The following is an 18,318-nucleotide window of genomic DNA, read 5'->3' as shown; positions in this document are numbered from 1 at the left end:
TGCCAAATAAATGCCTTTCTTTCTTTCTTTCTTTCTTTTTTTCTTTTTTTTTTTTTTTTTTTTGGGTCTGGGAAATCTTAAAAGTATATGTCTGCTACTACTATATAATTTAGGGAATTTTAAAGAATTTTTAAAAAGGTGTCTCTTAAAACAATTCTTTTTCTTAGTGATGCAAGATTTGGGAAGAGGAACATTGTTATCTATCCTCTCAGGTTAGACTCCCATACATAGAATTGTTCTGGGTGTCTCCTGTAGGAAGGAAACTTGATAAACTAGAGCACATCCAGAAGAGGGTGATCAGGATGTTGAAGGGAATTTGAAATTATGTTCATCAAAAACATTGGTGTTAAATATTATGAAACTTAGAGGGTTTCAAGTGATGCCTTCAAATATCTGAATGGAAGTCATGTAAAAAAGAGATTAGATTTATTTTGATTGGCTCCACAAGGCAGAACTAAAGAAACCTGGTTTAATATGAAGAAAATTTCTTTGAACAATTATTGAGTTGTCTGAAAATGCCTAGTAAACAGTGAGATCTATTACTGGAGATAGACGGCTTCTTTATAGAGAAGCTTTGATTTTGGATAGAGGCTGGCTTCTGATGTCTCTTCCAATTCTGAGTTTATGATATTAATAGAGCAGTAAGAAGTTGATATATGTCCATATTCAAGATTTTGCTTTATTTTGAACAATGGCTGATAGAGCCAGCCTCAGGATTTAACATAATGGCAGGCTGAGGGGCTGGGCTTCCTCTTGCTTTCAAAGAATTCCAAGGAAATCCTAGTTCCTTCCCCTCTCTGATCTGATACACATATGGAGAAAGGAAAGTGGTGGCTTCTGCTTAAATTTAAAGTCATGAAATTCCCGCACAATACTTTTTTAAACTTTTTCTCTTTGAAATCAGTCCCAAATTTAGGACTTGTAGCTCTCCCTGGTGATTTACAAAATGATGTCTACAGCAAAAAGCACAGCCTTTGAAGTGACAAATTAAGTCAGAGGAGCTGCGGGGCATATTCAGGGAAGGGATTACAGCTCAACATGGGAAGCAGGTTAGTTTCAAGGGTCACAGTCTGTCTTGAATGGGATTGTTTGGAGATGAAGCAGGCTGAATGACAGAATGTCTCTTTTCAATTTCCCTTCTTATAATCACTGTGATTTGCTTTTTTGAAGCCAAAAAATTTTCAAGCCTAACTGTTAATTCTGGAAGCAAGTTACCTTGACTCATGAATGTAACACTCAAAAGCACACAGTCTGTCCCACCCCATAAAAGAATATAATTTAAAAAAAAACAAAAGTCTTTTCTGTCTACGCCAGTTAAACTAGCCCTTCATTCTTCAAAGCCTTCACTGACTAGGTAATTAACTGAACAACTGACAAAATAAGGTGACAAAGAGGTGATCTTGATTCTACTCACACAAATGCCACTTCTGCCTCCAGGATACATCAGTGCAATTTAGAATCACCACGTGTGACTTGTTAAATTACATTATTATATGAAATCTACCTTCTTAATTCTCTTTTTAATTAAGCCCAGATAATAGTCATCAGTGAAAGAAAGGCCTTACTATTGAAAGCTCATATTTAGATTTTAAGCTTATGACTTAAAAAAATGAGAAGTATCTCTGTTAATCAGTTCCACTGATCCACACACTAACAGAAATTGTTTTGATTTTTCTTTTCTTTCATTTCAAATACACTGGGGCCTTAATTCAGCATAGGGGGAAGAGCACAGGACAGAGCCTTCAGGTCCAAGTCACTGCTCTCTCATTTATTTATGAGTTCTACTTTACAGCCTCAGACAGTCACTTCTGGAGTTTAGCCTCAATTATCGGTAAAAGAGAGCGAAAATTGAACACAATGTAGCTCAGGGTGTTGTTCAGAGGAAAGCAATTATGCAAACCATAGATCAGGAGGCTGTTGGCTTTTAGAAAAAGCAATGGACTTAAACTGTGAAAAGTTAAAATGCTGCCTTAGACATGAGGCTGAGGCCAAGCTATGTAATCACGTTGAGCCTCAACTTCCTCATTCTAGAGGGCATTATAATACCTATAATATCTCACAGTGTTATGTTGAGATAAGGCATGTAAATCTTAAGAGCTATACAGATGACAATCATCATTATTAAAGTATAAATATGAGGAGCTGCCATTATCAGCTAATATGAAGGCATTGCATATAATATGACCTGGGACCAAGATCACGATTTACTCTTTGACCATAATGTGTTCTATAAATGAGTTATTAATCTTCACAAAAATTTTGTACATATGAAGGTACAAGGTTCAAAGATCACAAAGGTAAGCAGGGATCGCATTTAGACATCTCGCACCTAGAATCTAGTAAGGGAGGGGAAGTAGATCTACATCACCTCTACTTGAGAAATAAAGCTGCTGAGGCTCAGAGAGAGAAAATGACTTATTTAGAGCTAACTCTAAACAGTGCTTTAAAGTCTGCAAAGTACAATAAAATACAAGACATTACCTTCTTTGATCCTTTCAGCAAATGTGGAGGCAGATCCTGTTTTTATTTCTAATCTTAAAATGAGGACACAGAGGCAGACAATGGAGTGACTGCCCTAGAGTTACAAAGTGTCTGGGGTCATATTTGAATTCCCCTCTCTTAACAATCCTCTCCACACTGCACCCCCTTACTAGCCAAACCTGGCTTGTCCAAGATCCCAGATCTTAGGAGACCAGTGTTGCTTCTTCCTGCAAAGGGTCAAATACTTTTTTTTTAAACATTTTTTTAGGCGCAACTAGGTGGTAGAGTGGATAGAGTACCAGCTCTGAAGTCAGGAGGACCTGAGTTCAAATCTAGACTCAGACACTTAAAACTTCCTGACTGTGTGATCCTGGGCAAGTCACTTAACCCCAACTGCCCAGGGGGGGGGGGGGATATTTCTCAAAGTACAGTCAAATTTTATTTTAAAATGTAAAAAACATTATTAGTTCATAGGCCATAAAGAAAGAGGCAGCAAGTCTACAGTTTCCAGCTGATGCCAGCTTTTACACAAACAGAAATACTGAGTTCTGGACATTGTTAAGGACTTTCAGTGAGCACAGGTGGATAAGCCTCAACTGAAAAATTTGTATGTTTTATAAAGAACAAGTTTTGCTAACAAGTTTCAGGAGGGGGTGGAGCAGCCCAATATTTCTATCTTTTTTTGAGGTAGGAAGCATCAAAATGCCAGATGTCCTTGGCTTCTCAGAGCTGATTTGCTTATAAAGTAATTCCAAAACTGGTATAGGTCAATTTAGACTCCACAAAGTTAACTCATATCTGAGGAGAGTAAGATCTTAAAATTGCAGCTGATCTTTCAAAACCCTTATTACCAGGCAAATGGACATGAAACCAAGAATTTCATTCTGGGTTGAGAAATGCCTGATTTCAAACACTTCTACAAAAAACACATTTGGCAGTTTATGAGTTCTACTTTACAGCCTCAGACAGTCACTTCTGGAGTTTAGCCTCAATTCTCTCTCCAATTTTTACCCTAACCAACTATACAATGAAGTCCTCAAATAGTAATATGAAAGTCATTGCTGTCAGATTAAATCATGTGACTCAAAACCTTTACTAAATAACTTGTTTCCTAGCCAGCAGAAATCCTAATTCAAGATCCTCCATTCCATCTGGCCCCTTTCTACCTTTGCAGCCTTTCCTTCTGCTACTTCCCTTCAGCTCCCCTGAATTCCAGGCAGAATATTTTACTAGAGATGTACAGCTGGAACAGATCTCAGCTGGTCTTCTTCTAACTCCTCCCAGAGGAAGGATGCTCTCCACAATCCAGGGCTGGGATTTAAAAAGACCCTGAAAGACCACCAAGATTTATGTTTCATTTGACACATACTACACTCTTCTTATGTTAAATGATGCTCTGCCAGAAGTCCTTCAGAACATCTGATTCAGAACCCACTACCTGCTATCCATTGATGCTGCACTCCCTGCCTCAACAACAGAAGGCTCACTACAGCCTCCCAATGGTAAAAATCTCCTCCAGAACTTCCACTCAAGGAAGTTCCCAGGCTGGTCACGTCCCAGGACTTTCTATGCTCTTAGGATTTTCTCTACCACCATATCCCTCCTGAAAGCTAAACTAATTTAGTGTTCTTTCCTCATAAGAATGCAAAGTCCATGGTCAGGCAGGTACCTGGTAGAGTGGATAGAGGGGACCCTGGAGTCAGAAGAATCTGAGTTCAAATCCAGCCTTAGACACTTGCTACTTCTTTAGGTGGGTAATCCTGGGCAAGTTACTTAACTCCAGCTGCATCACCAAAAGAAGGGGAGAGGGGAGGGGAGGGAAAGACAGGAAAAAGGGGAGAGAGAGAGAGAGAGAGAGAGAGAGAGAGAGAGAGAGAGAGAGAGAGAGAGAGAGAGAGAGAGAAAGAAAGAAAGAGAAAGAAAGAAAGAAAGAAAGAAAGAAAGAAAGAAAGAAGAAAGAAAGAAAGAAAGAAAGAAAGAAAGAAAGAAAGAAAGAAAGAAAGAAAGAAAGAAAGAAAGAAAGAAAGAAAGAAAGAAAGAAAGAAAGAAAGAAAGAAAGGAGAGAAAATTCTTTGAGGGCAAAGACTGTCTCCCTTTCTACTTGTATTTGTATTCTCAAATATAAATGCATGGTGCCTGATACATAGGAAACACTTAATAAAAGCTTGCTGACTATAACTGTTGCCTTTTCCCACCCAGCTACTCTGGGACACGAAATGACCAGCTTTCTTCCCTGCATCACTGAAAATTATTTCTCTTTTCTGAACTCCTCCAAAAATTTTATTTCTCTTACTGCACTGTTACATTCTGTCTTGTATTAGTTATTTAATACATGTTTTCTCTCCCCTAATATTCTATAAACATCATGGAGGCAGGAATTAGGTCACAGTCACATCTTAGCATCCAAGATGAAGGTTGTGTTACACTGCTTCTATCCATATATATCCATAATAAGGAAAGCTGGGCTCAAAATGTTGGTTCAGTGACCTGCAACATGTTAATGGCCAAGTAAGATCTAGAAGAGGTTTTCTGGCCTGCTCTCACCCTAGGAGACTTCCACATAGAAAATGATACTGATACTATCTCAAGCACATTCCCCTCACATTTCCTCAATTTACTCCTGACCTTCACCTTCGCCCACCTTCCACCACAATGTTAACAGCTTTCATTTTGCCATCAATCACAACTGCATCATGTTCATGGTCATGAACTTTGAAATTCTCTTATCAGATGATCACAATCTACTGTCATTCCACCTTTCCACTAAAACCAAAACTCTGGTTCCTCATCAACCAGTGAGCAATCCTTCAATTTGTCATGTCCTCCCCAAACCAACAACCCTGTACTATGTATAGCAGCATTCCTTCCCCATCTAGAATCCCTGGTGAACCACATCACCTCTACAATGACTTCTTTTTCTCCAGCTTCATTAAGTAGCACATATATCACATAAAGGAAGCAGATGGAGTTGTCCAAAGCTGAGATTTAGCAAGACAAGATGGACAATAAGGGGATAAGGGATCAAGAAACCATAAAATTATGCTGAGAGGGTCCTACAAATGTCTGTGCATAATCTGAACTAGACTCTCACTATTGCAAGGAATCCTTTTACATTTCCCCAATTACCTCATCCCACTCGCTACAGTGACTCTTTCAAGTCTCTCCTTCCTTCACATTCCAATGAAAAAAATGGAGGCCATTCTTCAAGAGCTCCCTCTTCTTCCCTCTTCATCTCACGTCACCCAGACGCTTTCTGCCATGATCTCCTCTTTTACCTCTCACATGAAGAAAGATCTTTTTTATAAGGTAAATCCTCTTACATGTACAAGGGATCCTAATCCATCCTTTCTTCTCCACCAATCCCACCTTCACATTTATTTTTAATCTCTCCTTTTTTACTGGCTACTTCCCTACTATCTTCAAACATGTCCATATTTCTCCCATACTTCCATACTCAAAAAACCCTCACACGATCCATCCATCCCTATATCATCTCATATTTCTTTTCCCTTTTGTGGCCAAACTCCTTGAGAAGGCCATGTGCTTACTTTCCTCACGCTCTTTTTAATTCTTAACCTGGCTTCCAAGTTTACCATCTAGACTGAAGTTGCTCTCTCCAAAGTTACCAATAATCTTTTCATTGCCAAAGACAACGACCATTTTCCAGTCCTCCTTCTTCCTGATCTCTTCTCTGGCACTTCTCCCTAGGTTTTCAGGACAATATTCCATCCTCACTTTTCTCCCACTGTTGGATCATTCCTCAATCTCCTTTGTTGGCCTTTCATAGGGTCACATCCTCTACCCATGGTTGTTCCCACAGAGCTCTGTCCTGTGTCTTCTATTCTTTTTCCTTCCTTTTTCCTTATGATCTCACCAGTTTCCAACATTTCAATAACCTTGTGGAAGTTGATGATTTTCAGACCAATTCTTAAATAGAAGCTATTACTATTCCCATTTTACAGATATGGAAGTGGAGGCAGATAGAAGTTAAGGGACTTGTCTAAAATCATATAACTAGCAGATGTTTGAGGCTGGGTTTGAATTCAAGTCTTCTTAACTTCAGGCTCAATTCTTTATCCAGTGCATCACCTCATTGCTGATCATTATCAGTAATAATAATGATAACTAGCTTTAAATAGTGCTTTATGGTTTAAAAAGTGCTTTATAAGTATTATCTCATTGTCTTAATATCTCCTTATTGTAATAAAAACCCTGTGAGAAAGATGCTATTATTCCCATATGAAAGATGGGAAAATTGAGACAGAAATTTTGACCTGTCCAGGGTCATACATTATATTTAATGGATGATCATGTTATTTTCATAAATTAATGTACTTAATAATTTTCTGTCATTATCCAAATGTCGACTGCCATTCTATAATTTGAAAATAAACCTTCAAATCAAAATGTCAACAAGCATTTATTAAGTGTTTAGTATGTGCCAGGTATTGTGCTTCCCCCAAGAGGCTCATATACTGGTTAAGAGTACCTGCCTGTCTTCTACACTAAGCACAGGCAATATAATTTTATGGTGCTAAGGGAAAAAAAAAAATTGGCTTGCTTAGTATTACTTTAAATACCGTATCTTATGTTACCCTGGCCTGAAAGGACAAAGTAGTGAGCAAACTCCAAATCATGTCTAGCCTCTGAAGATATATACCAACAGGGTATAGAAAAGTGAGTGCTTTTGTTTTAGTTTTTTGTTTGTTTTTAATGCTAAAAGTTTTAGAAATGAGACTGGTCATGACACAATTTTTCCACGTTTCATGCTCTTCATCCTTAAAAAAACAGGACAAGTCTTCATCACTAAGATCCCAATAGGCCCTAAAATTCTACAATTCCATGAGATATGGAAAGAGCTTGTCATAGGTGAATAGGATAAAGAAGGATTCTAAATCATGTCTAAATCATGTTTCTGCACATGCTACTCCTCATGCCTGGAATACTCTCCCCCACCTTAACTCTGCCTACTACCCTGGACTTCCTTTTAATCCCAACCAAAAGGCTTCCTTCTACAGGAAGTCTTCCTTAACTCATCTTTAATCCAGTGCCATGCCTCTGTTAATTATTTTCTATTTATCCTGTGCTATAGCTCTGTGAAAACAGGGGCTACTGCCTCTTTTTTATATCCCCAGTGCTTAGCATAGTTCCTGGCACACAGCAAAAGCCTAATAAATGTTTACTGAATGACATCACAAGAAGAAGCTGAAAGAAATGGTGATGTGTACCCAAGAAAAACATGCCTTGAGAAAAAAATGATAGTCACCTTCAAATATCAAAAAAGCTATCATGAAAAAGAGGGAAGTCACATTATATATGACTGAGATGGGAGAATTTGGACAAATGGGCACAAAATACAGGAAGATAGAGTGCAGGTTAATAAGAACTTCCTAGAGACAACAGTGGAATAGGATGCTTTAGGATATGGTCACGTTCCTTTTTTTCCCCCCCTTAAACCATTTATTTTTCTTTTTTTGTTCTGAATTCTCTCCAATCTCTCTCTCCTATTACTGAGAAAGCAAGAAAAACAAAGCCCATTATAAACTTGTATTGTCAAGCAAAAAAAAAAAAAAAACTGGCCACGTCTCCCAAAATATGCTGATCTGCACTGAGTCCATCAACTCTCTATCTGGAGATGGGCAGCATGTTTCATCATGGATCCTTAGGATCTGACATAGGTCACTATGATGATTAGAGTCCTTAATTCTTTCAAAGTTACTTACAATGCTGTCTTCCCAGGTTTCTCTGAAACCATTCTTTTCATCATTTCTTACAATATAAAAGTTATCACTTTATTTGACACAACTTATACAGCTATTCCCCAATTGATGAGCATCTCCTCAGTTTCCAATTCTTTGCCACCACAAAAAGAGCTGCTATAAATATGTTTGTACATGTGTCCTTTTCCTCTTTCTTTGATCTCTTTGAAAGTAATGACCTAATATCAGGGTCAAGGTTTTGGAGTACAGCTCCAAATTGCTTTCCAGGATATCTAGACCAGTTGTGCCTGCTTTCCTATATGCACTCCATCACTTTCATTTTCCTTTTATGGTCAACTTTGTGATGATGGATGTAAGGTGGTATCTCAGAGCAACATTAATGTACATTTCTGTATTTATTAGTGATTAAGAGCATTTTTAAAATATTACTATTGATAACTTAGATTTTTTTCCCCCTAAAAACTGACATATGACCATTTGTAAGTTCAGAAATGGCTCTAGTTTCCTACATTTTTCACAATTGGGATCTTTATCAGAGAAACTTACAGCAAAGATTCCTCCCACTTACTTAACTTTTATTCTAATTTTAGCTACACTGATTTTCTTTATGGAAAAAGTTTTAACTTTATGTAATCCAAATTCTGAAGCAGCTGAATGCCTCTTCTTGAAAAAGTCTTCAAGCAAAAGCTGAAGGACCTCTGCTGTGGATGCTTGAGAAGAGCTCTGCACATTGGAGAAGAGATTGAAATAGAGAGTCTTAAGTTCTTTAATTTTGAGGTGCTAATTCTGATAGTGATGTTCATACGAATATCAGACTCAGAAAGCTTAAGAGAAGGAAAGAATTGTTATTACTGAAGAAGCAGCTATCTGAAAGGTCACTAAAAAGAGTTATTTTTCTTTCCCAGTGCCAGTCAAGGCTAGAGAATTCCACAAAAACAATGAGGTAAGTAATGAAACATACCACATGGCATGAGAGTATAAAGGAAAGAGAGTATGGCATGGAAGTATATTGAGAAATGGCCCTAACTTACAGATCTAAATTCTATGTCAAGTGCTGCTTCTTTGTGCATCTAAAAAGGGTATTTTTTAGATGAAATGAAGTTTATTCAGGTGAAATGAAGTTGTTGGGCTAATATGGCTACCTCTGAAATGCTATTACATTATTTTTATTCTTCCACAAGCAGGAGGACCCCAATCATACTTTAAAACACTTTCTGGGAGCTATTCAATGATATTATTTTTTTCTAACATGCATTATAATATTATTTGTAGAAATAACCAAATCATAGAGTCTTTCAGTATTATTATATGGCAAGACTTTTTATCCATCAATATAAGTCACAAACATATTCTACTGTTCAAAACTTGTCTTCTGTAACATCTTACCTGCAAAGCAGCACTAGGGTAATAAGGTTTCACTAATGGCTCCAAGTAGTCATGACTGCTACCATCAACATTCTCCTTGCTCTCACAGACTAATTAGAACAATTTTTTTGTTTGTTTGTTTTTCTTCTATTGGCATCCCTGTCTACATGATTATTCATCACTGGTCATTTGCTAAGTTTTCCACTCCTTGATCTGCTGAAATCACAAGTAATTAAAGCACTATGAGGTCACAGGGAGGAACTCTGTCTTCCCTTGGGGCTAAAAGTCTCAGCTCACACACTTTGATTTACTGGGGATTATGGAGTAAGTTATTTCACTTTTCTGGACCTAATTTTAAACTGAGAAATGATAATATAAACAAACATGTCTATAGTTCTAAAGGTTTGTAAATGTGCTTTGAATACACAATCTCATGTAACCTTGGGGCAACTAGATGGTGCAGTGGGATAAAGTGCTGGCCAAGGACTCAAGAAGGCCTGAGCTCAAACCTGGTCTCAGATACTTAATAGCTGTGTGACTCTTCATTTTCCACAACATGAAATGAATATAATAACAGCACCAATCCTCAAAGGGCTACTGTGAGAATCAAATGAGACAATATTTATAAAATACCTAGCACAGTGCCTAGCATTCTATAAACACTTGTTCCCTTCCTTCTTTTTCTCCTTCTTCACAACAATCCCCAGAAACAGGTACCACAGCTATTCTCATTTTACAAATGAGAAAACTGAAACACAGAGAGGTTAAGTTATTTGCCCATAGTTAATGATAGAGGTATAATCTGACATATTCTTTTTAAGAGTACTACTAGGATCAAAAGCAATAATATCTAAAATACTTTTAATTCTAAAGTGAGAGACAGTGACATTATCATCACTTTCATTTCCAGAGCCTAGTACAATGTCTTCTATATAAGCAATAATCACTTAACACATATTTGAACTGAATTACAGATGAAGAAACTGAGGGTCAGATTAAGTGAAATCATACAATGAGTTAAATAACAGAGCCTGGATTCAAACCCAAATTTCTGACTTCTAGTAGAACATTCTCTCTACTAGCCTCAGCAAAATATAGTAAGTAAGGCACAATAAGAAAGTGAGAGATCTTGAAACTGTGACACAAGGAAAGGATGAAGAACAAGTCAGATAATTAGTGAGATGAAGAAAACTCAAGGCATACACACATATCTGTCTGTCATTAGATATTTGAAGGGCAATGCTGTTAAATGAAAATTACTAAACTTTGTGGCTCTACAGAACAGAACAAAGATCAAAGGACTGAACAGTTAAAACCAAATGGACACATGATTTTAAGAACAAGTTTCTTACATCTACAACTAATTTTTAAAAAAATAGGGAATGAAATGTAATATTCTTCTCTAAAATATAATGTTCTCTGGGAGCAGGTTTCTTGAGGGACTTCTGGGAGCAGCCTTCATTTCGGATTCAGTAACCACCCCAACTGCAGTCAGGAGTTAAAGTCCAAATCCTTTATTGTCTCTTTCAAAGTCTTGTCTCCTTCACTTGGGGCTCAGTTAGTTTTTCTGGAGACCTTCTGTAGTCTTAGTTCCAAAAGCTTAAGCTGCCGGCTTGTAGAGAATCTCTTCCACTGAATCCTGACTGAGACTCCGAGAGCTTCTGTGGGCTTGTCCTTTCTGGCCCTGACAGCTCCTCCTTATATATCCCACACTGAGTATACACCAATCATTACATCACTAGGAAATCATTATTTGTTGTAGGATTAAATCAAAGCTAAACTAGATTTAACGACTGTCTCCTCAATTCCACTTATTTAGCACCTTGAAAGAATCCTAACAGAATGACATAGCTTGTCACTGGAAGTGTTCAAACAGAGGCTGGAGATACTGGTTTTTATTTTAATTTTTAATTCTGAACTTCAACACCAAATAAAATGGGCACCTGCACAGACAGAAAAGAACAAAAAAGGAAGGTGGTAGATGAAATGAAACCACAGGTCTCTACTATGTACAATTTGCTTTTGTTTTTAAGGATATAATAAGATCAACCTGTAGCTTCCAAAGCTATTGGATGACAACTTATCAGAGATGCTGTAGAAAGGAATTCTTATTTTGGGAGAGGGACTGTATATATAAAGTTCTCTCTCTTACCCCTTGGCTTCCTTGAAATCGGATTGATGGTCTCAAAGCAACAGAATCCTACAAGAAAAAGGGGGAAATATGTATCAGTAAGAGCATGATGAAATTTTAAAATTCATTAATATTATGTTTAAGACCATTTTCAAGATTGTACCTAATTTTTAAAGCTTTAACATTATACTTAAACATTTAATTCTGCTTGAGAGACTTCTGTCACATTGAAAATGTTGTTTGTTTTTTTTATCCCCCAAAATACACTTGCTTCAAGGAAAATCATTTTGTCCCCCTAGGTTTCAATTCTTTTATTTAAAATAAATTTATATTAAATATTAAAATAAACTTATATTAAAATAAACTAAGTCAGACTAGTTAACTACATTGTTTCCAGCTCTAAAATTATTTTATTTAACTTTCAGAAGAAGTCACGGTCTGTTGAGATTTTTGACTTTTTAAAGAAAAAGATTATTTCAACAAATTATTTAAATAGCTCAATGAGATTCTGAATTTACACAGCAGACTTACTATGAGGTAATCATAATGATACATCATCCAAGAATCAAGTTTTTCTTCTGAATCACTAATAATTATGCTATACGTGGCAGAAGATAATATTGGATCTTGATATCCAATAACAAGAGCATTAAATCTCTATTCTATAATCACATGTGCATACAGAAGACAACATGATTAGTTCTGGAAAAATATCAGAATTCTTGCTGACAACTGCTTACCCTGCTAATGAAATCATGGGTTATTGGTATATATAACAGCTCCCCATTTCTGTGGTGCTTTACAGTTTACAAAAGGCTTTGTTCACAATCCATTGAAGTAGGTAGTAGAAATATTGGCCCTATACAGATGAGGAAACTGAGAACCAGTTAAAGAAAATGACTTGGCCAAGGCTATGAGATATCATTAATAGGTGTTGGTAATCAGCTAAAAAGGAACCTTAAAGTCTTAGATTCCAATAGATGAAATTCTCCTGATTCTAAGCCCAGGGTTCTTGACACTATACCACGCTAAGCATAACTTCAGGTTTTCTTTCAAATCAATTTAACAATCCTTATTAAACACCAAAGCCAAGTATTGGGCTATGCATCATCAAAGATAAAAAAATCAAAATAAAACTCCTCTCTTTAGCTACATGAGAGTGTGATACATGCAAAAATAACACTGATATCAAGTCATAGCCAAGTGTAATGAAGTGGGCAAAAGAAAGCTATATGAAATTTTAAGATGAAAAGTTTGGGTTTTTTTGTCTTGAAGTGATAGGGAAGACCTTCATAAAGAAGGTGGCATTTCTTTTGAGCAAAATAATGGATGAAAAATCCAACAAGTGAAAAAAGGAAGAATATTTTAGGGAAAAGAAAGAGAATGAGCATTCAGAGAAAAATGTAGGGGGTGTATTTGGGAGACAGAGTGATCCAGTTTGCCATGTTCAACTAGTACTGTCTTCAGTATGGAGTATAAACCAAGAAGACAGTAAAGTTAGAGGTAAAACAATAGTAGCACCAGAGATGTTGGATGTTGACTTCTAAGCATAGAACACATGAAGAAAATAAGCTGATAAGACAGAATTGGTGAACTGTCAGGTCTTCAAAAAAAAAGTAATAAAGTTATGCTCTTATAAACTATTGTTAACTGTTTTGACACCAGGCACACCCAAATTCAAGCACAATTACATTACAAAGATAAATAAATGTATACAAACTGTGGCTATACATGGCTGTTATAAATCTCAGATTCCCTAGAATCTGAATACTGCAACCAGCCACAAATCCAGAGATTAAACCCTAGATAATTTTGGCAAACCATTTCACCCCTGGAAAGGAAAGCATATTTTCACCAAATATAGTCAGTCAAGCAGCATGGTGTTTTAGAAAAAAGTAATGAATTTAAGGTAAAGTCAGAAACAATAATGGTGGATCATAGAAAATTCTAACTAAAAGAGATTATACAGATGATCTAAATGTAATACCCTCAGTCAGTCAACAAACATTTATTAAGCCCTTCACATGTTTTAGGCACTATATTCCAAAGATTAAAATAATCCATGTGTCCAAGGAGTTATCACTCTAAAGAGAGAAACAACATGCAAATAAATGCACAAAAAAGATATAGGGAAGGTAAACTGGAAGTAATCAACATAGAGAAGGCACTTTATTAAGAGGAGCTGGCAAAGGCTTCTTGAAGAAAGGGAGAGTTAGGTGAGATCCTGAAGGAAGCCAGAAAAAAGTCAGGAAGTAGAGACAAGGAGGGAAAATGTTTAAGGGAGAGGAGGGAGGAAGGAGGAGTGGGAGCGGGTGCAAAGGCAAAGAGTGGGGGTGGAATGTTTTGTTCATTTTACAGAAAAGAAACTAAGACCCAGAAAAGGGAAGTGAGCTAGCCCAAGGTTGCATAATTTGCACACTGGATGGGGTAATGGAAAAAGCCCTGAGCCTGCGCGGGAATCTCAGCTCTGCTCCTTAATACAAGTATAATCTTGGGCAACACACCACATGTCTGAGTCTCTTTCTCCTTTCTAAAATAACTGGATTAGATCGTATGCCCTCTTAGACACTTTCTACTGCTCAATCCACAATACTGTTGCTAGGTCTCAGAATGAGCCTTATTTTTCCTGAGTCTCAGTTTTCTCCTCTAGAAAAGGGGGACAGATTTCTAAAATACTTACCTAATCCATGTTTTGCGTAAACCATAAATGTCTAAAAAATGTCCTTAGTTTTTCTAGGAAAAGCCAAGTGTGCATAGGAGAGTGGAAATGTGTCAGTAAATACAAGAACGAAGAGGAGATGGAAGCCAGAATAATAGGAAAAAGGAACAGCAAGTAATAGGAAAAAAGCTCAGCATCGGCTGGGAGTCTTTTACATGGAGTGGCTCTCAAAGCCATCAACTTTCCCAAGGAAAGGGAAGCTACTCTCTTAGACAAATGGCAGAGCTCACAGTGGGGTCAAATAATATCTGTAGGCCTGGTTATACTACAAGAAGTCAAAAGACAAAAGGTTTAGGCTTGAGACCTACGGGTCGGTCAATGTGGGTGCTTCTCTGGGAAAAGTACTAGACTGGGAGTCAAGTCTAAATTCTTGCTTCAGTTCTCCGAGTCTCTTTTAATTCTAAGGAAATCAAACAGTACATTTTCTCATTGGTAAAACAGGCTGTGGGAGAAGATGCAGAAAGAGATTGCTGAGGTACACTTCAGCTCTAATGTTTTAGGAGTCTAGAGAGACTAAAGTTCAATTCAAACCTAAGCTGACACTCAATATGAGATATCTCATTGGCACAGTTCCTTTTAAAAAATACAAACAAGGGATTACAAAGGAAAGTGATGTAAAAGATGTCTTCAGAGAAATATAGGACCAAAAAAGAAGACTAGTGGGTCCCCTATAATAGAGGACAATGACCTCCAGATCTACACACAGTGAAGAAAACATGCGGAAACATCTTTGCCAGACTTTAAGAGATGATATGAAGAGGAGTTGCCCAAAATGGACCACTATGAATCAGGCTGTGTTTAGCACTGCTGGAGAAAAAAACTACTTTTTCAGTTACTGTGAAAATCTATTGCTATATTTCCAGGGGAATGTGGAATACAAAGACCAAGAGAAAAATACCTGAAAATCTAATGGAAGCAACAATGAGTTTACAATTAAGTAAATATGGGGGCACCTAAGTAGTGCAGTAGTTAGAGCACCAGCCCTGAAGTTAGGAAGACCTGAGTTCAAATTCGACTTCAGACACTTAACACTTCCTAGCTGAGTGATCCTGGACAAGTCACTTAACCCCAACTGCCTCGGGGTGGGGGGGGGGGGGGGGGGGGAACCACCAAAGAAGTAAATACAAAGCAATGGAAGCATAAGACACTAGCAACTGGAAGAAGAATCAGTAAAGGTCTCTTATAGGAGAGTATCCTTGAGACAGTGGAGAGGAGAAGATGCATTCAAGGTTAAGAGACAACTTTTGAAAAAATAGAGAAATGGAAAACAGAACATCTTGTATGAAAAGCAGTGAGGGGACCAGTTTTTCTAGGTAATAGAGTCCATGAATTCCTTGCTGTTTTTGTTTAGGGGAAAAAAAAAATTGGCATCTCTCATTAGATACCAATCAATTGGGGAATAGCTGAGTAAGTTGTGGTATATGAAGATAATGGGATATTATTGTTCTATTTTTAAAAATAATGAACATACTAATTACAGAAAGGCCTGGAAAGATTTATATGAACTGACATTGAGCAAAACAAGCAAAACCAGGAATACATTGTACACATTAACAGCAAGAATGTGTGATGATCAACTCTGAAAGACTTGGTTCTACTCAGTGGTTCAATATCCAAAGCACTCACAATAGACTTTGGTCAGAAAATGCCATGTGCATCCAGAAAAAGAATTGAGGAGACAATGTAAATCAATACATATGTTCAGTTCTTTTTGGGTTTTTTTCCCCCTCTTCCATGTTTTTTCCCTTTTGCTCTGATTTTTCTCTCCCAACATGATTCATAAAGCAATGTGTTTAAAAATAAATAAACTAAGTGAAAGGAAGGGGGAAAAAAACGGTTTCTCGTGTGTGTGTGTGTGTGTGTGTGTGTGTGTGTGTGTGTGTGTGTGTGTGTTGGGAGATGGGGAAGAATTATTATTGTGTTATTAATTTAATTACAAACCTTTGGGGTAACATACCTGGAAAGGTAGGTCAAAGTCAGATTGGGAGTGGCTTTAAATGCCAAAGAAGTATTTTAATTTATCCCAGTATCAAGAGGGAACCACTGTAGCCTTTTCTTTCCTTTTTTCCTCACTGGAGCTTTTTGAGTAATGAAATAACACTGGTCTTACTTGTACTTTAGGAATGTCACTTAGATATATGGAGGAAGAGATTGGCAGCAATACCAATTAGTTTGCTGCAGCAGTTCAAGCCAGAAGCGATGAGGAATTGACTTGGGCTGCTGGTTTTGTAGCTAACAAATTTTAATAATAAAAATAATAGTTAGCATTTATAAAGTGCCTATTATTCATCAGGTACTATTTTAGCACTTTACAGATATTAGTTCATTTGATCCTCACCACAGTTCTATAAGATAGGATAACTATTATTATCCTCACTTTACAGCTGAGGAAACTGAGGCAAACTTGCCCAGGGTCACAAAGCTGGCACCAGATTTGAATTGAGGTCTTCCTTACTCCAGTTAACACCACTCTCTCAACTGTACCACTTAGGAGCTCTAATCCAGAAATGTTATGTAGGCAAGATTGATGAGTCTTGGCAACTTGTTGGATCTAAAGGGTAAAGAGTGAAGAGCAGAGAATAGATAACTTAGAGATTGTGAACTTGAATGGAGGAATGGTCTCCAATAATAATAATCAATTTGAAAAAAAAATCAGAAAAGGGATGGGGTTATGGGGAGGAGAGGAGAGAAAGACAAGTTCTATTTTGGGCATGATAAAGGGTAGTCGTTTTAAAATCATTCCCTTTGATGAGTCCAGGAGGCATTTGACAATGTGAAAAGAAATTCAGGAGAGTTTCCAAAAGAACTGGAAATATAGTAATCATTCTAAAAATCATTATCACATTATCAACTTCACAAAATATAATCTACATAGTACCTTCATTTCTATTTTTTAGAATCCCTCCTTCTTTCAATGGCTTTTGATACATGACAAACTATTTCATTTTGGAAAAATATCAAAGTTCTTGCTAATACATGTCTATTCTGCTTAATTAAAGCTTGGTATTTATTTATTTATAGTAAAGGGTTATTGATTTTTAAAGAATCATTCCTCATTTCTGGCTTTATATCCCAGCACCTAATGTTTAGCAAACCACAGGTGCTTAGTAAGTCCTTGTTGATTCAATAACTGATCTATTATACCGACTTTGCAGAGAATTTTCAAAAATTGTAACATGCAATGTTTAAAATTGCTTATGGCTGAAATTCTGTTTTATGTCAAACAGAAAGGGAGGTTTTGGGAAAGGTGAACTGGTGTTATAATTGTTGAATTGGTGAGTGCATAAAAAATATCAACTATGAGGAATTCAGAGAAGGATGGGAAAAACTCATACGATATGATTCGGGGTAAAGTAAGCAAAACTAGAAAACAATATATACAATGACTATCATATAAATGAAAACAAGAAAGCTGGTCAAACTCTCCTGGTATTCTTAGTTCAGAAGAACAGATGAAAAACATATTGCCTCCCTTCAACAACTGTGTAATTGCAGTGTTGATGGGTTGTGTTTAAGTGCTTTCCGTTATTAGGAAGGATATTCAAACTACAAATGACATTGGGGGAGGGGGGAAAGGGAGAGGGAGAGAGAATAGAATAGCTCACATCTTTATCAGTATCACTTTAAGGTCTTCCTGTTTGTTTTACAGATGAGGAAACTTGGATTCAGAGACAATACTTGCCTGTCTATTAACAACTGTACAAATAGCTAGTACATACATAGCTCAGGCCAGAATGTCAAGTCTCCTGACTCCCAATTGAACGTTCAACCATCAGTACACCAAAATGTTTTGTAAAGCACGTAACATTATACACATGTTATTTTATTACTGTTAAACTTTATTTAAGAAGGGAGGGAAGGATATTTTGCATTTTAGAAATAATAGATATTAAAATAAATAT

At 36.9% G+C, this 18,318-nt stretch overlaps 1 protein-coding gene across 1 annotated transcript in view; it reads right to left on the bottom strand.

Annotated features, from left to right (window-relative positions):
• The window catches only part of ELL (elongation factor for RNA polymerase II), a 131,192-nt gene that overhangs the window by 53,614 nt on the left and 59,260 nt on the right, over positions 1–18,318 (bottom strand). The window contains exon 2 of the mRNA XM_051972314.1: positions 11,719–11,766. Within this exon, the coding sequence (XP_051828274.1) occupies positions 11,719–11,766 (48 nt within the window). The remainder of the gene's footprint in view (positions 1–11,718; positions 11,767–18,318) is intronic.

Source organism: Antechinus flavipes, chromosome 1 (assembly GCF_016432865.1).
Source record: "Antechinus flavipes isolate AdamAnt ecotype Samford, QLD, Australia chromosome 1, AdamAnt_v2, whole genome shotgun sequence".
In the NCBI taxonomy this organism is placed as follows: Eukaryota; Metazoa; Chordata; class Mammalia; order Dasyuromorphia; family Dasyuridae; genus Antechinus; species Antechinus flavipes.
The sequence above is the reverse complement of the archived record's forward strand: the minus strand, read 5'-3'. Positions and strand labels throughout refer to the sequence as shown.